This window comes from Sapajus apella, unplaced genomic scaffold (genome assembly GCF_009761245.1).
Source record: "Sapajus apella isolate SASKATOON/1434 unplaced genomic scaffold, GSC_monkey_1.0 scaffold30, whole genome shotgun sequence".
Classification (NCBI taxonomy): domain Eukaryota; kingdom Metazoa; phylum Chordata; class Mammalia; order Primates; family Cebidae; genus Sapajus; species Sapajus apella.
The window spans coordinates 19,704,714-19,732,143 of record NW_022436970.1 but is presented as its reverse complement, the minus strand read 5'-3'; the positions used below and the strand labels follow the sequence as shown (position 1 = coordinate 19,732,143).

At 46.8% G+C, this 27,430-nt stretch overlaps 1 protein-coding gene across 1 annotated transcript in view; it reads right to left on the bottom strand.

Moving 5' to 3' along the window:
* The window catches only part of CNDP1 (carnosine dipeptidase 1), a 28,426-nt gene extending 6,777 nt beyond the window's left edge, over nt 1-21,649 (bottom strand). The window contains exons 1-8 of the mRNA XM_032293758.1: nt 21,530-21,649; nt 18,806-18,955; nt 17,252-17,414; nt 16,126-16,214; nt 10,912-11,112; nt 7,097-7,181; nt 1,819-1,979; nt 526-690 (exon numbers count right to left, since the gene is read on the bottom strand). Coding sequence (XP_032149649.1) covers nt 526-690; nt 1,819-1,979; nt 7,097-7,181; nt 10,912-11,112; nt 16,126-16,214; nt 17,252-17,414; nt 18,806-18,955; nt 21,530-21,613 — 1,098 coding nt within the window. The 5' untranslated portion in view covers nt 21,614-21,649. The remainder of the gene's footprint in view (nt 1-525; nt 691-1,818; nt 1,980-7,096; nt 7,182-10,911; nt 11,113-16,125; nt 16,215-17,251; nt 17,415-18,805; nt 18,956-21,529) is intronic.
* Between the last annotated feature and the right edge of the window lie 5,781 nt (nt 21,650-27,430).

The window sequence follows — 27,430 nt, the reverse complement described above, 5'->3', positions numbered from 1 at the left end:
CCATCTCAGACACGATGGGAATCTGATGATTGAGGCCTGGGACTTCCTGCTTCTGGCCAAGCACAGGCAGTTCCCTACCCTATCCTCCCTCGATGTGTAAAGCAATCTTGCTTTTTATCTACCATCGAACTTTCAAATTTCCTTAGCACTCTAGCTTCAAATGGTTATTTGTCTGGCTGCTGTAATTGCATATACTCGAGGAAAAAGATTGAGTTCTTTTTGTTTGTTTTTTTTTAAGAGACAGTGTCTCACTCTGTCACCCAGGCTGGAGTGCAGTGGTGCAATCATAGCTCACTGCAGCCTTCAACTCCTGCGCTCAAGGGATCCTCCAGCCTTGGCCTCTCAAAGTGCTGGGATTACAGGTGCAAGCCACTGCGCTGGACAACACTGGTTTCTTGACATCTGTTCCACTTCTCTTGTTCTGCAAAAAATGATACTCCAACAGTAGCAGCAGCAGTGCTCACTAAGCCGTGATGTGCGGGAGTCAGAGACCATGCTGCTAGACAGAATGACAACGTTCATTACCTGCTTTTCCACCATGGACACATTCATGTGAGGGACCAGACGGATTGAAAATTTTCCTATAACTCGGCCAGGTATGACTGTTTTAGCTCCAGGCTCATCAAACGCGCCCTCAATCCCATGAATAGAAAGAGATGGGTACCTCCAGAGGTGCATTAGAATCTCCTCCTACATTAAAACACAATTATCCAAAGGAGGCCTAATTAGAACCCAGTGGATCTGGGTTGCGTGTGTTACCACCCCACGGTTCCTCTGAGACACCATTCAGGACATGTTAACTGTCACCTTGGTCAGTTGCGCCTGACACACGGAGGACTTTTCCCTCAGGACACAAACTCTCTGCTGTCCTCAGACGCCTTCGCCTACCCAAGCGGTTCCCTCCTCCAGAGTGCCGCCTTTGCCCAAGATCTGCAGTTTCCAGTTAACGAATGGCAAAGGGGCCCTTTCAATAAGATTGGGCACGGTCAGGGTGGTATGGCCATGACAAAGGGGCCCTTTCAGAAATTTGGGTCCAAGTATAAATTTCCATCCCCACTCATGTAATAATAATAACGTATGTAGGGGATGCATTTTCTTATTCAGAAGACGTCAAAGAACGCTACAGATGTTCCGGCCAGTTTTCTTTCTTCATCTGGCCATCCTCGCGCTGGTCTGCGGGAAGAAGCGTGCTTCGTAGTAACTCACTCCATCGCTCTTTTCAGCTTGCTTTTCCCTCTGGGTCCCTTCCCCAGGAACCAGCCCTGGCTGCCAAACACTTGTCAGGCAAGCAAGCTCCACAGAAGGAGGAGGAGAAAAGCAAAACAATTCTCATTTGCCTGTAAGGAATGCTTTTGGCTTTGTGTTTACTTAGTCCACCGAGGCAACCATGTATTCACTTACAGATCAGACCCTAAGGCTCCTGGTTTTATCTGGAAAAATGAACACTTAGAGGTCTTGGGACTGGCATCATCTCGGACTCTTCTCAGTCTTTGAACAGGTAAGAAGTCCAGCTCACTGGCTGAAGGCCAGCATGGGATCTAGGTTAATAAACAGCTTTGGAAAAACAGGGCTGTGAAATGGGTAACTGCTTGTGGTTAAGTGCCAGAAGCCAGTGCCACCTAGACCCCAGAGAAAAAGGACTGGTTGATCCAGACCACAGGGAAGTGGCTCTGTGAAAGTCAAACCTGCCTAGGAATCAACATCCGCTTCGGGTTCTAAGATGCACAGATTAACACCAGACAATGATCTGGACAGTGGGCAAATGCAATCTACAAACCTGATGCCTCTTCCAGGTTATCCAGCAATCTGTGGCCATACCTTAGTATCGAACAGAAATTTCGCCACCTGGCTGCTATTCCGGTATTCTTCTAGGTCCAGATCAATGGCTTTGTATGTATTTATTTCCTCTTCTGTAACAGGAGCCACTTCATCATAGATTCCAGGGACCAGGATGTGACCAGACGAGTCTACCAGGCTACCTGCAAAACACACACAGAAAACACAGCCAGGTAGAAATAAGGAGTGTGCCGACATTGTGGTCCTGGAGCTAGACCATGGATAACTGTTTGGGGTTGCAGCAGGCCTCACGACTGTCCGGGTCCCCATGGCCAAAGCCATCGGCAGCAACTCCCTCCAAGAAGTGACTGTCAGAGAAAGGAGCTGGTCACCAGGCTCACGCAGCCAGAGTCAGCCCTGCCTCAGGGTTCACCTTGTCAAAGGTGAGGCTGAAAACACCTGGGCCTGCCACAGATGAAGCCAGAGCGAGTTACCTGCATCACATTCACATTCTCAGCTATGCCTTTCATGTCATAAACAAGTTTTGTGTTTTGGTTTTATCTTATTCTGAGTTAAAAAAGTAATACTTGTTCTTCATAAAACATTTAAAATACATGCTGGGCATGGTGGCTCACATCTGTATTCCCAGCACTTTGGGGGGTCAAAGCAGGCGGATCGCTTGAGCCCAAGTCCCAGACCAGCCTGGGCAACATGGCGAGACCCCATTTCTACAACAAATACAAAAATTGGTGGGGCATGGTGGCACATGACTGTAGACCCAGCTACTCAGGAAGCTGAGGCGGGAGGATCACTTGAGCCCAGGAAGTTGAGGCTGCAGTGAGCCATGATCGCATCACTGCACTACAGCCTGGATGATGAAGAGACCATGTCTCAAAAAAAATTATACACACACACACACACCTACATACATCCATACCTGAGAAACCAAAAATTTTCATCATTCCTTCTCAACTTCCCCTACACACACACACACAATTATAATAAAGACTCCTTTTTGATTAAAAGTATTATATCCTTCAGATCCACTCCATGAGACACCATCATGGCCACAAAATCCTCTATATAAGCCAGTATGCTATATAGATCAACACACATGGACAAAACCATCACTAAATATCCATAAAAGCAGCGGTGGTTGAGATTCAGTAAATACTGCTCACACTCTAGAGAAAATACTTATCAAAGGCAAAACGCAGCCAGGAAGTACACTGATGTAAATGACACACAAATGTCTCCAAGGCAGCTCAATGAGTCCCCACTGATAATGCAATCACGAAGTCTTCCCTTGAGCGTATGTCCCTAAACTTCTGCCGACACTCTTCTGGGTAAGGATGGAGCTGCAAGGCATGAAAGACACACAAGTGCTCATAACCCAGCTGGAAAGCCACAGGTAGAGAAACGCAGGGGGGTCAGCAGGAGGAGCACTCATGAGCGGCAGGGGCTGTGCAGGAGCACGGAGGAGTCAACACAGAGGTCACCGGCAAACCCGGGAAGCCAAGGAGACCGCAGCTCGACGGGTGGGCCTGGGAGGTTGTCTAGGACAGGATGGGCACAATCTTCGTGGTCAGAATTTTTATATAACTTGGCAAGACATTTGATGTTTTTGAGAGAAAGATTTGAGGACTACAGGCCCCAACATGAGAGTGCCCACCTGCGCCAGGGGCTCATGTTGGAAGTGTGAAACTAAACGGTGACATTTTCCCAGTCATTTCAGCTGGTATCGTCAGACATTGCCAGTTGTGGGGTGGTGGTGATCCAGATGTCCTTAACGAATTAGGCTGTGATTTTGGCAGAAATGGCTTTTTCTTTCTTTTTTTTTTTTTTAGACAGTTTTACTCTGTCGCCCAGGTTGGAGTGCAGTGGCACCATCTCAGTTCACTGCAATCTGCCTCCCAGTTCAAGCGATTCTCCTGCCTCAGCCTCCCAAGTAGCCTAGTTCTTTAATATTGAAAGCATTTGAATGAAAATAGTATGCTTAAGAGTTTGTCCCCTCCCCTGCTGTTCATTTTCCTCTTACAATCATGACGTGATGTCATTTCCACAGTTACCACTGCTGTCTTGGGGCATGCAAGGAAGGCAGAGGGTGCCTTTGAAAACTGCCCACAGGAAACAGAATCCTGCATGCCCAGTAGCTGTCTTGGATTTGAACATTTTAAATAACATTGCATATTTGGCACTTACAAAAATGCCCTTGGTTCAGCTGGACATGGTGACTCACGCCTATAATCCCAGCACTTTGGGAGGCCAAAGCAGGTGGATCACTAGGCCAGGAGATCAAGACCATCCTGGCCAACATGGTGGAACCCCGTCTCTACTACAATACAAAAACTCGCTGGGCGTGGTGGTGCGTACCTGTAGTCTCAGCTTCTCAAGAGGCTGAGGCAGGAGAATCACTTGAACCCAGGAGGTGGAGGTTGCAGGGAGTCGAGATTGTACCACTGCGCTCCAGCCTGGGCGACAGAGTGAAACTCCATCTCAAAAAAAATGCCTTTTGTTCAATGGCCTTTTCTGTTTTATGGCTTTTAGAGGAATGAAAAGAGTAGGAAAATGTGGGCAAAGGGGAACCACAGAAGGTTAGAGCTCGATTTGTAAACCAAGTATGCTCCTACCGGCTCCTGCCTCCCCTGCATAGGAAGCCTCTTTTCAGACAGGGAACTTACATGGTTTTGCTTTGTACCCCTAGCGGAGGTTATCTGCATTTCACAGAGCTGGCGCTCACTAGCATTTATTGTCTGTGCATAATCACAGCAGAGACAGAGGGGTTAGGAGCTGGCACAAGGCAAGGGCTGCCCGTGGATTCCCTGCACCCTGTCTAGTGTGTGTGTCTGTTTGTCAGCCTGCAGGAGTGGACACAGCAGAACCGACTCTCACTTGACATCAGGGACCCTGGGAGTCCGGGCAGCCCCACTACAGCCCGGCCTGTTGGCAAGCAAAATTCCTGCTTGTCATCTGATAAACACCAAAGCTCAACACTATGTCCTTGTGTTTTTGTACAAAACATATGAAAACCACATAGAGGACACAATCCACATTACTCCGCTGTGGAATGATTATTTGATTTGCATCAAAAACTAAAGAAAGTAAAACCACATTTTTACTTTTGTTCATGAGCCTGAGCTGAATCTTCCTTAGCAGAGCACTGTGCACTTGTGGGGCTGACCTGGATCCTGTGCCTGGCTGAAGCCCTGGGATCTAGAAAGATGCATGCAGCAATCATGCTTGTGGGAAAAGCAAAATGTGCTGCAAAAGATTTCAGATGCATTTCCTGGGGAAGAAAAGATTCATTCTGGTAAAACAGAAAATTAACCTCCACTCCCCGAAATTGTAAGTTGCATACTTTCTGAGTTCTTCTGGAAACCATTTAAAAGCTTTAAAGGAAAATGCCTGGTTGTATTCTGCCTAAATTGTCAGACATGGGAAATATCTTCCAAGACTTATATTTCAGGAAAACTGGAAGGCCACAGAAGGATAGATAGATAGACAGATGGATAGACGGATGGATGGATGGATAGATGATAGATAGATGGATAGAGAGATAATAGATGGCTGGCTGGATAGACAGATGGTAGAAATATAGATAAATTTCATGATTCGGATTGGAAGAATGAAGGAGGAGAAAGCTGTACAACGAAAACTGATGCTGAAGACCTTGAGGAGATCCTCCCAGACCCGGACCATCTGGGCCCATTCTACCTCAGTAGTCTCTGACTACAGAGGCCAATGGAGTAAATGCTGTTTGGCAATTTGTCTGCCCAAAAAGGGCGCGTTATTAAATATTTTTTGCCTTCTCTTTTTCCTTTTTATTTTTTTGAGACAGGGTCTCATTCTGTCATCCAGGCTGCAGTGCAGTGGCACAATTACCTCAGCTCACTGCCATATCCACCTCCCAGGCTCAAGCGACCCTCCTGCCTCAGCCTCTTAAGTAGCTTGGGACTACATGCCTGCACCATCACACCTGGATAATTTTTGTAGTTTTTGTACAGGCAGGGTTTCACCATGTTGCCCAGGCTGGTCCCAAATTCCTAAGCTCAAGCAATTTACCCACCTTGGCCATGCTGTGAAGTTTGCATAAAGAAGCTATGCATGCCAGGTGGAGCAGAACAAGGTTTTGCAGGGTCTAAAGCATAGGTAATGTGTGAACCTCTTTTTTAAAAAGAACACCGGATTATGAATATAAAATGATGAGTGTCATAAAATAATGAGCCAGGACTGCGGAAGGAGCTCCTATAAGTGAGGCCCCTAGAGTTTAAACTTCCTTTGCTTCCCTGGGAACCCACCATGGGCGGCCCTGAGGCCTAGAACAGCTGCAGGTGAACTGAGCCTGGGCAAACAGCCTCGCTGAAAAAAACACACAACTCCCTGTTGCACAAACCAGCAATCCACAAGAAATCAAGGACAGCACTGGGACAATTAGGGAATTCATCAGCATTGCTGTGCCACTCAGGGTCACAGCAACCTTGAAAAATGAAGCCAAGTGGTGCTGTCATATTTGACACCATCTCTGGAGTCAGGCCAGTGCAAGCCATTACTCACTGATGGACATGCTGCGTTCCAGCCTCCGTGGCAAGTGTTCTGCACACATCATCTGTTGGCACCCTCAGAACAATACTAGCTAAATAGGCGATTGTGTCCCTTTACAAATGAGAAACCGAAGACTAGAGAATTCAAGTAACCTGCCAGGGTCATGCAGGTGGTCTGTGGCAGAGCAAGGACGTACTTGGTCACCCTCACCCAGAACCCACATGCCTCAAGGCATAGGCTGATCTGCAGAAGGGCTTATCTACAGTGAGAAACAAGACACTCTTGAGAAAGTGGGTGAAGGGCCTCACCTGGTGTATCACTGAGTACCTTTCCCCTTTGATCATCCCTTTGTTGATTTATCTTCAAAAAGTCATGCCAAGTCTATTGAAGTTGAACTTGTGGCTCAGCTGGCTTTGGAATACCACACCCCCACCCAGCCTGGCATTCTTGGAGCAGCAGTAAGGAAGTCAGGGTGACCTCTCAGTCTTTTGCATCCTTTGAGTCTCTGCCCTCTTGTCCTTGAGTATGGCTGCATGCGTCACAATGTCCAATAAAAGAAAACAGGTGAACTGAAGAAGAGTTTCAGTCCATGAAAAGAAATAATGCAGACTGACTTATAAATGGAGGGAACAGGTAGCCCAGGGGAGGAAACAGTCAGCATCTACACCCTTGTTCAGCGCTGGCTCAGAAAGCAAGAAGGAGAAGCACATGGAATCAGGTGGAACTGTCTTTTAGTTGATCCCTGATGCTTAAAACATGAAACAAAACAAGGCATTACCAAGAAGAGCAACCAGATCAGCCATTGGTTCATGAAGGATGCCACCAAAGGTTCCTGAGTGAAAATCCTGGTCTCTGCATTTCACCTGTACAGTAGATAAAAGAAAAGAGATATGCGTCCTGCCTTGGTTCCTCTAGTGTAAGCATTTCATGTGGTGGAAGATATATCTGCTGTGTCCCTCAGAACTCAGCGAGGCGACCTCCAGACCTGACTTCACTTTCCGTGTTTCTCAGTCATGTGGATTGGAGTTCCTACCCTCTGTTCGTTACTTCAATCCCACTGTCTCCTGAATCCCCTGAAACTGACTCATTCCCGAGCTCTTCCACCAACCCTATTCTAAGCCAAGATGACCAGGCAATCCTTGGCCAAATGATTGACATTTACACAGCTGTCTTCCTTTTGGTTTCATCCCATATTGTTAATCACTCCTCTTTTTGGAAAAACTTTCCTCCCTTGGTTTCTGAGAAGCTTTCTTCTCTTTCTTCTTTTCTTGCCTGCAGGACAATTCTATTAATATCTCCTGTAATAACATCTTTCCTTCCTTCCACTTCTAAAGCTTAATACTTGGGTCATCCTTCCTCTACACAAGCTTCAAGAGCTCACAGGATAGCGTTTATGTATACAGCACCCTTGACATAAGTGACTCCATCTTAGAAAAAGACTCCATCTTACATTTCATGAGGCACTTTGCCAACGGGGACTAGATGTTCTGCCTGATCAATAAAGACTGCATGCAGCTGGACAAGGACATAACCAAACGCATTCTTCCACTGTTGGTTCTTACCAGAGGACTCTACAGTCATAAAATGACCAGGATGTCAGCAGCTCAAAACTTGACAGACACTGTTCTGCTGTCACTTCTGCTAAGCACCCAGCATCTGCCGCCAAAGGCTCTACACAGATCAAAGACTCCTCCTTGCAAGATCACTGGACCACTCGGGCAAGGCCAGGTTATTTATTTTGTCTATATCACTCTCCCTGGACTGGGTCATTAACCTGTTTTCCTATCCCTTTTCTTTGTTTTTGTTTTGTTTTCTTGTTTTGAGAAGAGTCTCACTCTGTCACCCAGGCTGAAGTGCAGTGATGCAATCTCGGCTCACTGCAACCTTTGCCTCCCAGCTTCAAGTGATTCTTCTGCCTTGACTTTCCGAGTAGCTGGGACTACAAGCACACACCACTGTGCCCAGCTTTTTTTTTTTTTTTTTTTTTTTTTTTTAGTAGAAACGAAGTTTTGCCATGTTGGCCAGGTTGGTCTTGAACTCCTGACCTCAGGTGATCCACCCGCCTTTAGCCTCCCAAAGTGCTGGGATTACAGGCATAAGCCACTGTGCCCGACTCCTTCTCTCCTCATGGTAAATGTTCCTTTGTTTGTTGTGGAATGTTTAGTCTATAACATTTACATATTGGCTAGGTATACCACGATGCATGCTTTGCAATATTGACTGCCTTGTGGAGTAGCTTGAGCCTGTGTGCTTGCAGCTCTGACTCCCAAGAGAATGGGAGGCTCTAAGGAGAACTGCCTTCTTGGGAACTCTGTGGAGCCCATGGCTTTTATTACTGAGATAGCATCAGTAAAAGCCTGAAATTGTGGAAAGACACAAACACGTGTGGACCTGGTTATCTCTGACCATGCAGTGAAGCAGGGATACTATTAATACCTCCATGCCCTTAAATGTGCGTCCCTGGAGGTCTGACCTTCTACCTAAACACCAGACCTAAAACTCTGGGGTGCTTACAGTGCATTCCACTTGAGCATGCTTCTAGTTTCTGAAACTCAGGAGATCTAGACCCAAACTCAACCTCTTCTGCAATTATTTCCTACCAGCATGACTTCTCCTATGTATGCCATGTCCAATCCATTACCAATTTCTAGAGGTTGGGCTTTTGTGAAATTGATTCTTCTGTTCATTCCCGCCCATCGTTCTGGCCCAGCTGGTCTTTCTCTGTTCTGCTCCGTCCTCAGTGTACCACCAGAGCAATCTTCGGTTTGGTCACTTTAGCGTTAGACTTTGAGTTCACTGGGCAATGAGGCTAGCTTAATTACTTTGGAATGTGGACGGTCTCACTTGGAAATGTTGAGCTGGCTGTCTCACACCCTGATGACAGCTCCTCTCCTCCTCTCTGGTAACTTTGCTGTACCACCTGTTCTTGGCCCTCATCAAGACATCCAGTCCTTTGACCCTTCCAAGATGTCCCACATTGGCCTCCTGCTCTTGTCTTTTCCCCTGTTCAACCAGAATACCGCCATTGATCATGTCAGCCCCTCTGTGGTCAACACCTTGATGAGCTCTACCTACTTTCTCCACCACAGCCCTCTGGAGTAACCTCAAGCCCTGGGCCAGCCTGTCCACCGGGGCCTTCTCCATCACCGGCCACTGAGCATGCTGCAGAAAGCCATCAATCTGCATGGACAGTTGACTCCAGACCTTAACATTGCCAGGCCCTTCGTCATCGTCCCGTCCCTTCTCTTCCCTGTGTTCCATAGTGACCACTTCAAGCCATCACTTCTCTGCAGATACGCTCACTTCCTACTACACAGAAAAAAAAAAAAAAAAGAAAAACAGAGGCAAGGAGGGAAGGAACTCCAGGATTTTGAGCTCTCTACCTGCCCAAGGCCCTCGCAGAAGAGGTTACTTTCTTCGCCTCGGCCTGGAGCTGGCCCCTCCCACCTCCTCAGTGCCTTTGTTCTCAAAAGTGCTCCCTCCTAGGTCTACCTGCTCCCTCCGTCTGTGGCCCCCTAAAGGCCTCCTCGGGCAGTTGGCCCAGCTCTCTCCCACTTCTCACAGCCATTTTCTTGAAAGAGCGTTGTAGAGGACAGTCCTTGCTTCCTGTTTTCCTTGTCACCCCCACAGGTCTTTAGTACCTGTATCTCACTAGGAGTAAACTTCCTGAGAGCAGAGCCTATTTCATTCAGTCCTGTAGCCTTAGGACTTAGCATCCTCCTATCTGGCAAACAGAAGACACCCACAGTTTTTCAAACGCACAGCCGTGTGTGCTTCTGTGTCTGTGCTGACATGAGTCTCACAACTGCCTAGGGATTGGATGGAGCATGGATTATTAGCCTACACATTGTTATACGAGAGAAAAGATTGATGTGATGAAACAATTAGCTATTTACCCGGGAGGGACCTTCTAAGTCTCACATGCTATCACCGGTTGTCTGCATTACTAGAAAAAGAGAAAGGGAGAAGGAAACTGACTACACGTCAAACCTGAACTAAAGGCTGCATGTAATGACACAGCCATCCTGGGAGGAGGCTGGAAAAGTTATTGTACCGCCTTTCAAGGTGGGAAACCAGGGCTCAAAGTGAAGCCACCCACAGAGGACTGGGTACGGTAGAAGCCAGGATTCAGACGCTGGCCTCGGGCAACACCAATGCTCCTTCCCCTTCCCCGTGACCATGGTACTTACGTCTCCTGCCACTGTTGCCAGCAGTCCCACACTGGGAGCAGGACACAGCACAGTTGCCCCTGCATTGATCAGGCAGTCTGCTGACGCCCCTGTGGGCTGCCATACCTGCCTGCAGATCCCACAGCCAGAGTTTCCAAGCTTTGCTTTGTGAGTCACCAACCCCTGTGAATCCCCTCTCCAGAACGATGCACACAGGCACATCCACTCCAAGTGAAGGGAGGTTCATAACCTCTCCAAACCCAAGACCTCTGTACCCACCCCCACCCCGCGAAGGCTGTGTGTTCCAGGTAAGGCCCTCTGTCCTCAGGAAGGCTTTCTCTTCCTCTCCAAGATTCCACAATGGGTTGGCGTTCCCATTCACACCCCCACAGGCCTCCAGCCACACACTGCTGTCTGCGGATACCTCCACCGTGAAGTAGCTGTTCCCCCGGGTTCCGTAGGTGATTGCTGGCTTCCTTTGGCTGATCCACAGGTTATCTGAAATTACGATGTAGTCCACGCCAGAGAAGAATCGGTCCTTTTCTTTTTCCATAAGTTCCTCCAGGGCAACAGAGCCGGCCTCTTCCATCCCCTCAATGATGAATTTGATATTCACAGGAAGATCCTGAGTAACAACAGAAGAAAAAAAACTGCACAAGTTGCCTGATGTGGTTTGGCTGCGTCCTCATCCAAATCTCAACTTGAATTATCTCTCCCAGAATTCCCACGTGTTGTGGGAGGGACCAGGAGGAGGTGATTGAATCATGGGGGCCAGTCTTTCCTGTGCTATTCTTGTGATAGTAAGTCTCAGGAGATCTAATGGGTTTCTCAAGGATTCGCTTCTTCCTCATATTTTCTTGCTGTTGCCACGTAAGAAGTGCCTTTTGCCTCTCGCCATGATTCTGAGGCCTCCCCAGCCATGTGGAAGTGTAAGTCCAATTAAACCTCTTTTTCTTCACAGCCTCGGGTATGTCTTTATCAACAGCATGAAAATGGACTAATACAGTAAATTGGTACCAGTAGAGTGGGTCATGGGTGAAAAGATACCCAAAAATGTGGAAGCAACTTTAAACTGGGTAACAGGCAGAGATTGGAACAGTTTGAAGGGCTCAGAAGAAGACATGAAAATGTGGGAAAGTTTGGAATTTCCTAGAGTCTTGTTGAATGTCTTTGCCCAAAATGCTAATAGCAATAAGGACAATAAGGTCCAAGCTGAGGTGGCCTCAGATAGAGATGTGGAACTTGTTAGGAACTAAAGTGAAGGTGACTCTTCTTATGTTTCACCTCTGCCATAGAGATTGTAGAACTTTGAACTTGAGAGAGATGACTTAAGGTATCCAGCAGAAAAAGTTTCAAAGCAGCAAAGCATTCAAGAGGTGACTTGGGTACTGTTAAGGGCATTCCATTTTTAAAGGGAAACAGAACATAAAAGTTCAGATAGAAAAGATAGAAAAGAAAAACCCATTTTCTGGGGAGAAATTCAGGCTGGCTACAGAAATTTGCCTAAGTAGCAAGGAGGCTAATGTTAATCCCCAAGACCATCAGGAAAATGTCTCCAGGCCATGCCAGAGACCTTCATGGCAGCCCCTCCCATCACAGGCCCAGAGGCCCAGGAGGAAAAAATAATTTCATGGGCCAGGCCCAGCGTCCCCGTGCTGCATGCAGCCTAAGGACTTGTGCCCTATGTCCCAGCTGCTCCAGCTGTGGCTGAAAGGAGCCAATGTACAGCTCAGGCTGTGGCTTCAGAGGATGGAAGCCCCAAGCCTTGGCAGCTTCCATGTGGTGTTGAGTCGGTGGGTTCACAGAAGTCAAGGATTAAGGTTCGGGAACCTCCACCTGGATTTCAGCAGATGTATGGAAATGCCTGGATGCCCAGGCAAAAGTTTGCTGCAGGGGGAGAGGGCCTCATGGAGATCCTCTGCTAGGGCAGTGAGAAAGGGAAATGTGGCATCGGAGCCCCCATATGGAGTCCTTAGTGGGGTGCTGCTTAGTGGAGCTGTGAGAAGAGGTCACAGTCCTCCAGACCTCAGAATGGTAGATCCACTGACAGCTTGAACCATGTGCCTGGAAAAGCTGCAGACACTCAATGCCAGCCCATGAAAGCAGCTGGGAGGGAGGCTGTGCCCTGCAAAGCCACAGGGGCAGAGCTGCCCAAGACAATGGGAACCCACCTCCAGCATCAGCGTAACCTGAATGTGAGACCTTGGGTCAAAGGAGATCATTTTGGAGCTTTGAAGTTTGACCTCTGGATTTCAGACTTGCATGCGCTCTGTAACCCCTTTGTTTTGAGAAATTTCTCCTATTTGGAATGGCTGTATTTACCCAATACCTGTACTCACATTGTATCTAGAAGGTAACTAGCTTGCTTTTGATTTTACAGGCTCATAGGTGGAAGGGAATTACCTTGTCTCAGATGTGACTTTGGACTGTGGACTTTTGGGTTAATGGTGAAATGAGTTAAGACTTTGGGGGACTGCTGGGAAGGCAAGGTTGGTTTTAAAATGTGAGGACATGAGATTTGGAGGCATCAGGGGTGGAATGATATGTTTTGGTTGTGTCCCCACCAAATCTCAACTTCAACTGTATCTCCCACATGTTGTAGGAGAGACCCAGGGGGAGGTAACTGAATCATGGGGGCCAGTGTTTCCCATGCTATTCTTGTGATAGTGAATAAGTCTCACAAGATCTGATGGGCTTATCAGGAGTTTCCACTTTTGCTTCTTCCTCATTTTCTCTTGCTGCTGCCATGTAAGAAGTGCCTTTCTCCTCCCGCCATGATTCTGAGACCTCCCAGCCATGAGGAACTGTAAGTTCAGTTAAACCTCTTTTCCCCTCAGTCTCAGGCATGTCTTTATCGGCAGTGTGAAAACAGACTAATACATTGCCCATTCACCTTTGAAGATACACTATTTGTTTATATATAACATAAATACATGAAATTATTATTTACATTCAATGTATGAATTTGCATTCCCCACAGTTCTGTTTCAGCAATGGCGTAACCATGGTTGTAAAGGAGAATTCAAGGCAACGCCTGGTGCGTGCCCTCCAACATGGTCTGCCAATTTATCGCTATGATCACGAATTGGGGAAAGGAGCAACTACAGAAAAGCAAATTCTCGATATACCCTCTGTGTGGCTACAGAGGGAGGCATTTTTCTCCTTCTCCCCAAAAGGACTTTTTTAAGAAAGGTTAGGCAATTACAAATCGCTTTTCTGCCCTCATAATTCTGAGCATGAAAAAGGAGAACTTTTTCCTTTGAAAGATTGTTAAGCCTCAGGATAATTTTTACTTCAAGTATCTGTTATTTTTCAGCTATGATTTCAATCTGCCTTTTAACTTATTCAAAAGCTTTGATCTTGCAGCAAAATGGAACTTGAGGTTTTTTCTAGTTAATATTAGGGCATAGAATAGCTCCTTTAAAATTTTTACAACATGCTGCTTCCCCATTTGGTTTTGATCTTTTTGTATCTTTATAATTTATAACTTCATATCTTTGAGAACCACATGAAGAGGAGAGGTCAAAGCCTTTTCCTAGGATGCGTGTAGAACTCTAAAAGTGCTTACATGCAGATAAACGACACGGCACGCACACTGTAATCAGTTCTAATAAGTGGGCTTGACTCACCACAGATTAACAAATGCAACATGAGCACAGGATTATGTATCAGAAAATAATAAGTTATGTAGTCATTAAAATGAGAAAATTAGAAAATCAGTCATTCATTTGGATAAGAGCATTTGGGGATAGTGATTTGTTCAAATCCCTTGTGCTTCTGTGTGTCTTAGGAAGCTCATCTGAAGTTCTGAAATCTGAATATCTGAAGATTCTGTATGAACACTGAACTAGCAAACAATTGCTGAGAAGTACATGGAAATCCTAAGAATTTTCTGGCAAGTCACGTTTAATAAAATACAAACCCAGAGCACTCAGCATGCAGGGTGCATGCATTAGCTGTCGGGTCTGCCAAGCCTCCCCTTGGCAGCTCACTGCTCTACCTGTGAAATATGGATATTGGTGCTCACTCTGCCTCCTAGAAAATAGTACAGGGAAGTAATGTGTTCTAAGAGCTCTGTAGGCAAGGCAGGAAGAGAAGAAGAAGGCAGGAACGGAGAAGAAAGGGGCGCTCACGAAGGACCGTGAGTACTAGCACCATGTAGATGTTTCTTCACTGAATCCCTGCAAGACTGTGAGGCAGAAACAGTCATTCCCACTTCACAGATGAGAAAAGTGAGGCTCAGAGATGAACTGACTTGACCAAGGGCGTGAGTATTTCTTCTGTTTTCTTTGTGATTATGTAATTTTCAGAGTCGAAATTTTAAAAGTAAAACAGATTTTGGCCTTTTGATCGGAACAGTCTTATAAAGATTGCTGTTCCTTAAAAGGAGAGAGAGAGGGAGAAAGAGAGGGAGAAAGAAAGAAAGGAGGGAGGAAAAAAGAGAGGCAGGCAGAGAGAGAAACCAAGGCCCCATGGAAAGCTCAGTGCATATGTGCTTCGAGCGTCACGGATAAGAAGGCGCCTCTGCAGTGGTCAGTGGGAGCCCACCCACACCTGTGCTGAATTCCTGAGCCTGTCTTCTATGAGATTCAGGAGTGGAGTCAGAATACGGAAATCCCCTCCCATCTGCTTATGTCTCAGGAGAAAATAAACTTCTGAGAGCGAAACACCCGACACCTGATGGAATAACCCTCAGGAAAAGACACCCCAGGAGCCCAGGTCTGCTCTGCAGGACAGGGTGCCAGGGTGGCCCCTCAGCCCTCCGAGCCTTGCAGCCTTGGACAGGGCTGAGGCGGCGCCCAGGACAGGGGAGATGGAAGCTGACCCCAAGACTGAGCTGGAGGGGTGCACACATTTTCACAGAACAGAACCCGAGGCCCGAAGAGGTCAAGTCATTTGCCCAAAGCTACACAGCTAGAGCCGATCCTCTGCCGGTGTCCATGCACATTGATTAGCAGACAGCAGAAGAGTGGCTTGAGATAAAACCATCCTTGTGTTGAAGCACAAACCTGGGTCCACCTACAATGTCCTCTGGAGGCTGGGAGGAGGGGACCCACCTCCTCAAATCTGTACCCCTGCCTCCACTCCAGAGCCCTTATTTGGACATCTGAAGAGAACCACTGTGCTCTCAGGGAAGAGATCCAAGGACTCCTGCAGAATGTCATGGAGATTCCTATCTGGATCATTTGCAAAGTAGCTGATGCATTTTAAAAATGTGTGTGTGTGTCTCTGCTAGCAAATCATACTTTGTGATAAGAAGAAAGGGATGACGAAACAAGACAAGGCAAGACAAAATAAAGATTAAAGAAAAAAAGACAAGTCCCATCAGATAGCAGCTTGGCCACAGGCTTGTGTCTATGGCCGTGTCCTGTCTTTTAACGTGGTTAACAGTGCAGGCTGGAATCCGTCCTTGAGGTATCAGCCTTGCCACTAGCTGCACCACTTTGGGTGAGTTCCCTGACCTTCCCAAGCCTTACTCTCCTTATCTGTGAAATGGACGCAATTGTGGTACACCCTTCAAAGACTGCTGGGAGAGTAGGTGACCGAAGGCAGTTTGCTCAGGACACAGCAGACAACTCAGAGAGAGTTGCAGTTACCATCCTCCCCTTCCTCTCTCCCAGACGTGGCCGCCACCTACCTGCTCCAGGGCTCGGAAAGCGCTCACAGCGTTGATCCAAGCCAAGACAGGGCCTTTGTTGTCAGTCGCTCCTCGTCCGTAAAGTTTCCCTTTAAAAAGGGAAGAAGAATGTTCAGAGAAGTGTGGATTTCTCTGCCAAGTGAATTAAAAACCAATGTTGTTTCATGGGCAATAATGTTAGCGGTGCTTTATATAATAATATAAATAAAAAATCTATGAAATTGCAAAGTTTGACTTTTTATGTACAAATAAGACTGTACATAAGACATCCTTGGATCTCTTCCCTGACAAATAGTATAGTCATCAGCTAGTCAGATAAGCTAAGCTAATTTGCAATAGACAGATCCCGCTGGCCTTAATAAAAATTAGCTATTTTATCCAAGTTCACCAAAGAGACCCATTGGGGATTTGTTGCAGAATGCCATGTGGCATAGCCTCTCATTTTGAGATTTTACAGTTAGTAGAAGAATGAAAAAAGATATGTGTATATCTCTATTAACCTTTCTTTTTTTCTTTATAAAATGCAAATTACGTTTGTTACTGTTAAAAAATAAAATGACCCAGACAACTACTTTCCTCACCACCCAAGAACCTCCATCCAGAGGCACAGAGGTTTATACCTTTTTTTCACAAATGAAGAAGAACAGCCCCAGTGAACCAATCAGGAGACTATGAGAGCCGCCTCTCTTGTATTCTTTTTTTTTTTTTTTTTTTTAGATGGAGTCTTGCTCTATTGCCCAGGCTGGAGTGCAGTGGTGCAATCCAGCTCACTGCAACCTCCACCTCCTAGGTTCAAGCAATTCTCCTGCCTCACTTTCCCAAGTGGCTGGGATTACAGGCACCCACGACCATCCCTAGCTAATTTTTTGTGTTTTTAGTACAGATGGGGTTTTGCCATGTTGGCCAGGCTAGTTTCGAATTCCTGACCTCAAGTAAGCCACCTGCCTCAGCCTCCCAAAGTGCTGGGATTATAAGCGTGAGCCACTGCACCTGGCCTATGCATTTTTAATGGCAGGGAGAGACCTGAAGCCCAGGGACAGAGCCGCATCTTCACCCCTTCAATCTTGCAAGCAAGCCCCCGTCCATGCGCGGCAGCACTGCCCTGCAGCCCGAGCTCCCCACTGACCGTCCACCTCCGTCAGCATGTAGGGGTCCATCAGCCACCCATCAGCCCGGTCGGCAGGCTGCACATCCAGGTGGCCATAGAAGCACACAGTGGCTTTGGTGGAATCGTTCCCTAGTTCGGCCAGGATGACGGGAGGTATTGGAAGACTCTGACCATCAGGCAGCTACAGAATGATAAGGAATCATTTTTAAAAAGGCCGTGTTGTTCTTGCAGAAAATTCAAAGACATGACATTAGGAGTCCCGGCCAGGCTATCCCTGGGTCCTTGGAGAGCCCACCTCATTTTTCTGAGCATCAGTTTCTCCATCTCTAAAATGAGTCCCATAAAACACTATTTTTTTCTGTTGGATACAGGGCCTCACTCCCATTGCCCAGGCTGGAGTACAGTGGTGCACCCTCAGGCTCAGGTGATTCTCCCACCTCAGCCTCCCCCCAAGTAGTTGAGACTACAGACACTCACCACCATGTCTGGCTAATTTTTTGTATTTTTGGTAGAGACAGGTTTTGCCATGTTGCCCAGGCTGGTCTCAAACTCCCAGGCTCAAGTGATCCACCCACCTGAGCCTCTCAAAGTGCTGAGATTTCAAGCGTGAGATACTGCGCCCAGCTGAGACACTTTTAATTAAGATATAAAACCTCATTAAAAATAAAGTGTTTTGTTTTGTTTTTTTGAGATGGAGTCTCGCTCTGTCATCCAGACTGGAGTGTAATGGCGCCATCTTGGCTCACCACAACCTCCGCCCCCCAGGTTCAAGAGATTCTCCTGCCTCAGCCTCCTAAGGAGCTGGGACTGCCGGCGTGCACCACCACACCTGGCTAATTTTTGTACTTTTAGTAGAGACAGAGTTTCCCCAAGTTGGTCAGGCTGGTCTCCAACTCCCGACCTCAGGAGATCTGCCCGCCTTGGCCTCCGAAAGTGCTGGGATTACAGGTGAGCCACCGTGCCTGGCCGGTGAAGCACTTCTTTAGATCCACATCGACAGTTAGCATCATTAGCTGAATGTGCTCTTCAGTGAGAATGCAGATGACAACTGGATTAAATTAGGTGGACAAATCCTGGAAAACCTGGATGATCCTGAGTCTCCTCAGAGCTAAAATAAGTGCATCGGGTGCTTAGATTTCAGATATTTATGATGGAGTGGACTTCTAGGAGATGGCTCTGATAAAAAAGAAATGCGGCTCTAGATATGGACCCTTCGAGAAAGATGCATATGAATTTAAAGAAAAGGACAATTTCCTTTTCTTAAAGGAGAGATTTGAATCGTGTGCAGGAAGGGAAGAATACAAGGGGGTCCTTTCCATAATAAGGCGACCTTCACTTGCCATCTGCACCGGCTTCTACAAGCCCACCAAACCCCTGGAGTCCTGATATGACTGGAAAGCAATTACATGGCCTCATCTGAGACCAGGTGGAATGTTTCATCTTCATTGGGAAGTGGGGTTACAGGGGGTTTTGGTTGAGGATCAGGATGAGCCTCTCCCTTGCCACCCCCGGGAAGGCACGACTGACGTCTAGAAGGGTCAGTTCCCTCGGTGGGAGGGAGCCCCACAGCACCTGCTGAGAACCCATGTCCACCGAGGCCACATGGGCCCCCAGGCGCTGCAGCATGTCTGCAGCCACCGCCATCATTCTGAAGAGCTCTTGTCTGAAGTGAGGCATGGGCTGGACAGAGTCGCTCTCGATGGCCACCCACTCCTTCAGCATCTAGGAGGAAGAGCAAACAGGGCATTAGCATGGGGGTCCCACATCCACTCTGGGCAGGAGTGAGGGTACCACAGGAGACAGCGAGTCCCAAGTGCTCTTCTGTTGATGGAGGACCTGAGGACGCATGACAGTGCCAGTGCGCACTGTGACGTTCAAGAGTAACAGACAGAAGAGCTGGGGTTTAATCAGGAGCCCGGAGGCCAGTGATGCGTGTTGAATACAGAAGATCAGGCAGGGCAGGCTGCAGGAGAGGTGGCTGCCAGGCCCTCCCCGGGTTCACCAGGGCTGCAAAAAAGGGCAAGTCCCCACCCACTGCTCCTAATTATTAAGAACTGAGCAGCTGGCGGCTGTCAGCTTTCTCCAAGGCTCCCAGCTTCCCAGAAATGGAGGCCTCACTGGGCTGCAGGGCCCCCCTGACATGCTCTGCATTTAGATGCTCTAGCCTGACCCTCCCTGCACCTCTAGGATCCCACAGGCACTGTGACCTCGGGCTTAAACTCAGCCTGTAATAGCTGTGTGACTTTGGGTGTATTCCTTAACCTCCCTTAACCTGAGTTTTCCCTAACGTGTGCAAAAGACTCAGCATGGCATCTGGCACCTGGTGGCCACTCTGGCAGCGCTGCTGATGCTGAATGACTAAGGACCATGCCCGTGTGGGAGCCGGAGTGGCTCATACTGAGACAGTCAGCATGTTTATGAAAAATGACGCATATTCCGAATGACTGATCTCGGACTTCTCTTCCCGACTTGAGTTTGATCTCTCTACCCTGGTTGTAGCACTTCCATTTTTATTATAAAGGCACCTACTTAACCCGAAGGAATATTGTATGGTACATTTTTAAACTGGAATTTACAGAGCAGAGTCTGCTGGTTTCTCTCTAAGTCCAGTGGATGTGGGTATGTTTGAGGGACTTAGGAAGAGGAGATGTTTCGGCTGAAAGGCCCAGACAAGGATTAAATCCCCACCACACACCGATTCTGGAAACCCCACTCAGCTTTCAAAAATCTAAGAGGCATTGATGCCTGGTTAATATTTCAGTAAGAGCAAGGGTTACGTGAGGGTCAGATTTAGGAACAGCAGGCTGGACATTCAGCCTCATGCCTTTAGCCTAATTGCATGATAGTTTTCCTAAATTTGGTTGATTGATCCAATAAATGTCTCCTGAATGCCTGTCCTGCGCCAGACAGGAGGTGGGGGCTTGGTGTACAAAGTCCAGGGGGACCTCAAGGAACATCTAGTCTGGTGAGCACAGGCGACAACACACCAGTGTGCACATGTGTGGGAGGCTGATGGAGGGGGCAGCCAGATGGCCACAGAGTGGGCAAGGGAGCCTAGGAGAGTGGGAGTGGGGAGGAGCGGGTGAGTCTGCAGCTACATCACGCTCCCAGCTCCCACTCTCCCGCTCCTCCCCCTGCTCTCCCCCTCCTCCCCCTGCTCCCCCGCTCCTCCTCCTGTCTCCTGCTCCTCCCCCGCTCCTCCTCCTGTCTCCTGCTCCTCCCCCGCTCCTCCTCCTGTCTCCTGCTCCTCCCTCGCTCCTCGTCCTGCTCTCCCACTCCTCTTCCTGCCTCCTCCTGTTCCCCAGGCCTCCCTCTTTTCGCCATTCCTCCTCACCCTCCGTCTACTTTACCCCTGCCCTGGACCCTGTATATGTACAGACACGGTATGGTGAATTAGGGATTAAGCGGAGGATTATCAACTTGGGAGTCTGAGGCAGAAGGATCACTGGAACACAGGAGATCGAGGCTGCAGTCAGCTGTGTTTGTGCCACTGCACTCCAGCCTGGGCGACGGAGCAAGACCCTGTCTCAAAAAATAATAACAAAAAAAAGAGGACCAAGCACAGTGGCTCACGCCTACAATGTCAGCACTTTGGGAGGCCAAGGAGGGCGGATTCCTTGAGGTCGGGAGTTCAAAACCAGCCTGCCCAACATGGCGAAACCCTGTCTCTACTGAGAAGATACAAAATTTAGTTGGGCGTGTTGGCAGGTGCCTGTAATCCCAGCTACTTGGGAGGCTGAGGCTGAGGTAGGAGAATCACCTGAACCCGGGAGGTTGCAGTGAGCCGAGATCTCACCACTGCACTCCAGCCTGGGTGACAGAGTGAGACTCTGTCTCAAAATAAATAAATAAATAGATAAATAAAATAAAATAAAAAATAAATGGAGGAGATAAAGTGCCTCTTGCACACATGCTACAAAACAAACCATGTTGCCGTTGAACTTTGCAGAGCTCCTGGGTTCCTCAGCTCTGTGTAGGCCTTATATTAATGTCAGGTGGCATTAGGAATGGGCGACCTCATGGAGCAGGGCAGACTTGAGCTCAGCGGAGGTGCTGGTCCTCTCTGCATGGACATCCCTAAACCAAGCGCTGGATATGGGCAGAGAGTGCCCTTGACGGGAGGAATGGCTAGGAGGGATCTTTTCCATCCATCTCACAAATACTGATGGTTTTTAACCCAACAGGCATTTTAAATGGAATTAGGCAAAAAAATCCACATCTCCAAGCAAGTCATTGTCCCACCCAAACACCAAAGGATATAATCCAAGATTTCTGTGCGTAGTTTCTTTCTCCTACCTGCACAAATTCATCCTGATGGAGGTCAATGTACTGGAAGACTTTCTCTAACGGTGCCGGGGGTGGGGAGGGCGAGGAGAACATGCCTCCGTCCAGCAGCAGGAGCACAGCCAGCAGCGACGCAGCCTGGAAGGGTTTGACGCGAGAGGAACGACTGAAAGTCAACACCCGTTGCTGGACTTGGACCTTTCAAATTCCTCGAGAATGTGTTATCTCACAGCTGCCTCCAGTCAGTCGGAATGAAATAACACAAGGTGGTAGAACCAGACATGTATTTTTTGCTCCGTCTTTCCCCAAACACTTTATTTCCAATGCTGAAGAACTTTAGTAAGACAGAAAACAAGTTAACAAGCTCATCTTTAAATAATGTCATTCTGTTTCCTCCTGGCCCTCAGGGAGGCCAGTTCTGCAGCTCAGGAGTGAAGGGTGATCTTTGTGAGAGAGAGAAGAGTGAGGTAAAACCAAAAACAAACACCCAAAAGCCTTCCATGTGTGACGAGCCACTGCGTTAGACAAAAGAATTTCTGAGCAATGCCTAAAATCCAGTGCTGTGGGGTTTCTTTCCACTGGCTCCTGAAGTCACAGCACTTTAACAAGAAAGGAAGAGAAAGGTCTGAGCTGGTGGCTCATGCTTGTAATCTCAGTACTTTGGGAGGTCAAGGTGGGCGGATATTTGAGGTCTGGAGTTGAAGACCAAACGGGCCAACATGGTGAAACCCTGTCTCTGAGAGACCCAGCCACAACCCTGTCTCCTTCCGCCTTTCTCCTCCCTGACCCCTTCTCAATCTCCCAGCCCATCCACACCTGGGATGACTCCACCTGAGTGTCTTTGGGAGCCTGAGAACCAGCATTCCTCCTTGACCCCCAATAGGAAGGTCCTGCGGCAAAGTGGGCAATGCTCACCCCTTCACAGAGCGCCCCCTCCCCCACCCAGCCCTGTTTGGAGTGGGAGGTGCCGGCATTAGGCCAACCGTATGTCTGGAGGGGCCATCAGCCACGTGTCCCCCAGTGCAGCCCCAGGCACCAGTGGCTGGAGACGAGTAGGGAGGGATCGAGGGCGGGAAGGGCCACAGGGGCTAAGCCCTCGGTCAGCTCCCTACATGAGGTTCTTGGCTGGGAAAGCCACCAGCTATCCCAAGGAGACCAGCTGGGCTCCACTTTAGAAGCCAACCCCACCCTCCTGCAGCAGGAGGAGGGAGGGGAGAATTTAACCCAGACTGTCTCTGTTATTTTTGTCCCCAAAATCTCATCTTTTATTGTTTTAAATTGTTGAGATATTTTACATTATAAAATGATGAATATTTTAATCTATGATTCTTTAAATGTCCACCTTTCCATAGCTGGAGGTGAGCAGGGGTTGTGGGGAGAACCAGAGGAACTAGGCTGGTGAAGTCTCAGAGTCATCCCTGAGACCTGGAGGAGGCCGCCCTGGCCTTGAGAGACAGATGTGCTCACAGCGAGAGGACGCTCATCACAGATCGGCCACCCCTCCCCAATATTGCTTATTTTACAATGGAGCGTCTGCAAGCCTATTTGAAAAGCAGTTGATTATTTTACTTTTCGACCTGTCATTTTCATGGTTTTCTCTAAATGACTCTCCACAAAGCAGCCTGGGTGATCTTTTTAAAGGTGGGGCAGATCGCAAGACTCCCTGTTTTAACTCTTCCAAGAGGTCCCATTGCCCTTGGGGTAAAGCAAATATCCCACGACCCCCAGGTCTTACATGGTGGAGCCCACCTGCCTCTACCAGCAGACCTCCTCCCTTGTCGGGGTACCATGCAGGACCCCTCCATCACTTTTCATCTGTTCCCAAATGCATTACTGAATCTTCCTCCATGCCTCTGTGCATCGCTTGGCCTCAGGCCCCCGCAGAGCGAAGGTGAGCTGGGGAGCATCCAAACTGAGGAGCCCCTCACCCCTACACACTGTGCAGTGCATCTGAGTGAATTTGTGCGCAGGGAGCTGTGTTCTGTGTCTTCCAGGAATTCACCCCCAACAAAACGTCTAGTCCTGCTGAAAATGTCTGAGACAGCAAGAAAGAGTGCGTCTCCCCAACCAGAGTGTCACTCAGCACCTGGGCTCAATCCATCCCATGCCCAACAGGAAAGCCACTCCCAGGCTGTTCTGCCTTCTGTCAGATCACCACTGAAATGCTACAGGGATGTTCAGGCTTCAAGAACTTTCCAGCTAGGATTCAGTGGGCATAAAATCTGAGTGAACACAGAGAACCTGTGTTCACAAAACAAGGTGGCAGAGAAAGAGCCAATGCTGGGTGAGGGAATGTGCATAGAGCAGGGCAGCTGGGGTGGCATCACGCGAAGACCACAGGCCGAACAGTCGGGAGGGCCACCACCAAGTTCAGCCCTGCCAGGCTCCAGCACGGCTCCTTCGGGTTCCTCTCTCAGCCTGAATTCCTCCACTGTCATTAGGGAGTGGGAGCCTCACAGTGGCCAAGGACCCAAAGAGCTACAAAAAAACGTGTGGCTCTGAGCGGACAGAGGGCTCACCAGCTGCCAGGAAAGCAGTCAGATGTGCTGTGAAATGCAGACCCTGTCCCATCGTGGGGCAGGGACGGTCAACAGCAGCATCTGGGAGGAAACTGGTGCTGAACTCTGACGGGGAGGAAGCGTAAGCTTGGAGAAGGGCAGGCATTCAGGGCAGAAGTTTTAACCTCTGGAAGTTTCCTCTTTTTGAAGTAGGAGAATGCATCAAAACATACTAATAAGAGTCTGAATTTTGCTGGAGAATAATCGAGAGGAAATTATAAAGTTTAAGAATAATTACACATAATCTGGAGAAAGAACTGGCTTAAGGACACACATACATAACAATCAAAGAGAACTAAAAATCAAGAAATAAATCCTCACATTAATGATCAACTGATTTTCATCAAGGGTGAGGAGATCATTCAATGGGGGGAAAATAGTCTTTTCAATAAATGGTGCTGGGACAATTGAATGTCTACATGCAAAGGATAAAGTTTCACTCCCTTTCTCACACTATATATAAGAACTAACCCAAAATGATCAAATACCTAAATGAAAGTATTAAAACCATAAAACTCTTAAAAAAAAAAAGCTGTAAATCTTCCTACCTTTGGACTAGGTGATGGTTTCTCAGATATGACATCAAAAGACAAGATCGACAAATTGGACTTCATTAAAAATAAGAACATTTGTGCTTCAAAGAACACCATCAAGAAAATGAAAAGACAACCCATAGAATGTAGGTGGGGGGATTGCAAATCATATTTTTGATAAAGGACTTATGTTGAGAATATAAATAACAAGCATGGTTCAGTAATAAAAGACAGATAGCCCAATTAAAAATGTGCAAAGGAATTGAATAAACGTTTCCTCAAAGAAAATATACAAATAGCCAATAAACACATGGAAAGAGACGCAGCATCATTAACCAACAGGAAAACACAAATCAAACCACATTAGATACCACTTTCTACCCACTTGGATGGCTAGAATTAAAATGTCAGATACTAACAAGCTATATCAAAGATATAGAGAAATTGGAACCTTCATGCACTGCTGATGGGAATGCAAAAGCGTGCAGCTACTGTGGAAAACAGTCTGAAAGTTACTTAATCGATTAAACACAGAGTCACCATATGACCCAGCAATTCTACTTTTGAGTACATATCCAAGACAAGGGGAAACATATGTCCACACAAAAACTGGTACATGGATATTTATAGCGGCATTATTTATAGTAGCCAAAAGGCAAAAAACAAGACAAATGTTCATTAATGAATGAACGGATAAATAAAACACGGTATATCTCACTATTATTTGGCGAAACAAAACGATTTTCTTTTTTTAAAGAAAGAGAAAAAAAAAGAAAGGGAGAAGGAAAAAAAAGAATTAAAAAAGAATGAAGGAGAGGAAGAAAGAGGAAAAGGAAGAGGGAGAGAGAACAGGAGTGTTGCTTTATTGCCCAGGCTAGAATGCAGTCTAAAAACGGGTATTGAAAATCTCTTTTATGCCAATAATTGTGCTTAATAATGGAGACAGGAAAAAATGAGGGAAGAAAATAACAAACAAGCAGCCAACCAATATTTCATTTAAACCTGTAAGTAGGTGTGATGTGGTACTGATGAGAGTGTATATTTTGTGTATTTAAAGTGGAGAGTTCTATAAATGTTTATTAAGTTTACTTGTTCCAGATCTGAGTTCAAGACCTGGATATCCTTGTTAATTTTCTGTCTCATTGATCTGTCCAATATTGATGTTTAAGCGTCCCACTATTATTGTGTGGGAGTCTAAGTCTCTTTATAAGTCTTATGTATCTGAGTGTTCCTGTATTGGGTGCGTATATATTTAGGATCATTAGCTCTTCTTGTTGCAGTGATCCTTTTACCATTATGTAGTGTCCTTCTTTGCCTCTTTTGATCTTTGTTGCTTTAAAGTGTATTTTATCAGAGGTGAGAATTGCAACTCCTGCTTTATTTATTTATTTATTTATTGCTCTCCATTTGGTTAGTAAATCTTTCTCCATCCCTTTGTTTTGAGTCTTTGTGTATCCTTGAATGTGAGATGGGTCTGGATGCAGCATACTGATGGGTTTTGGCTGTGTCTTTTGATTGGGGGATTTAGTCGATTTAAATTTAGGATTAATAATAATATATGTGAGTAATACTGCCATCTGATATTAGCTAGCTGTTTTGCCCATTAGTTGATGTAAATTCTTCATTATATTGATGCTCTTTACTTTTTGGTATACTTTTGGAAAGGCTGATACTGGTTTTTCCTTTCTATGTGTAGTGCTTCTTTCAGAATCTCTTGTAAAGCAGGCCTGGTGGTGATGAAATCTCTGAGTGCTTACTTGTTCACAAAAGATTTTATTTTTCCTTCACTTATGAAGCTTAGTTTGGCTGGATATGTAATTCTGGGTTGAAAGTTCTTTTCTTTAAGGATGTTGAATATTGGCCCCCACTATCTTCTGGCTTGTAGGGTTTCTGCTGAGAGATCTGCTGTGAGTCTGATAGGCTTCCCTTTGTGGGTAACCTGACCTTTCTCTCTGGCTATCCTTAGCATTTTCTCCTTCATTTCAACCCCAGTGAATCTGGCAATTATGTGCCTTGAGGTTGGTCTTCTTGAGGAATACCTTTGTGGTGTCCTCTGTATTACCTGGAGTTGAATATTGTCCTGCCTTGCTAGGTTGGGAAAGTTCTCCTGAATAATATCCTGAAGAGTATTTTCCAGCTTGGATTCATTCTCTTCGTCACATTCAGGTACACCTATCAAACGTAGATGAGGTCTTTTCACATAGTCCCATATTTCTTGGAGACTGCTCATTCCTTTTTATCCTTTTTTCTCTAACCTTGTCTTCCTGTTTTATTTCATTAAATTGGTCTTCGACCTCTGATATCCTTTCTTCTGCTTGATCAATTCAGCTGTTAAAACTTGTGCATACTTCGCAAAGTTCTTGTGTTGTGTTTTTCAGCTCCATTAATTCACTAATATTCCTCTCTAAATTGTCTATTCTCACTAGCATTTTGTCAAACCTTTTTTCAAAGTTCTTAGTTTCTTTGCATTGGGTTAGAACAAGTTCTTTTAACTCACAGAAGTTTCTTATCATCCACCTTCTGAAGCCTACTTCTGTTAATGGAACACGCTTGTTCTCCATCAGGCCTTGTTCCGTTGCTGATGAGGAACTGTGATCCCCTGTAGAGGGAGAGGCGTTCTGATTTTGGCTATTCTCAGCCTTTTTAGGCTGGTTTCTTCCCTTCGTTATAAATTTATCCATCTGTCATCTTTGTAATTACCGACTTTCTCATTAGGTTTCTGAGTGGACGTCCAACTTGTTGATTCCCAGTGCTGGAATCTGAGCAACCCACTGTGCCGGCTAAAACAGCGGCGTTAAGATTGATGGTGCTTTTCTGACTCT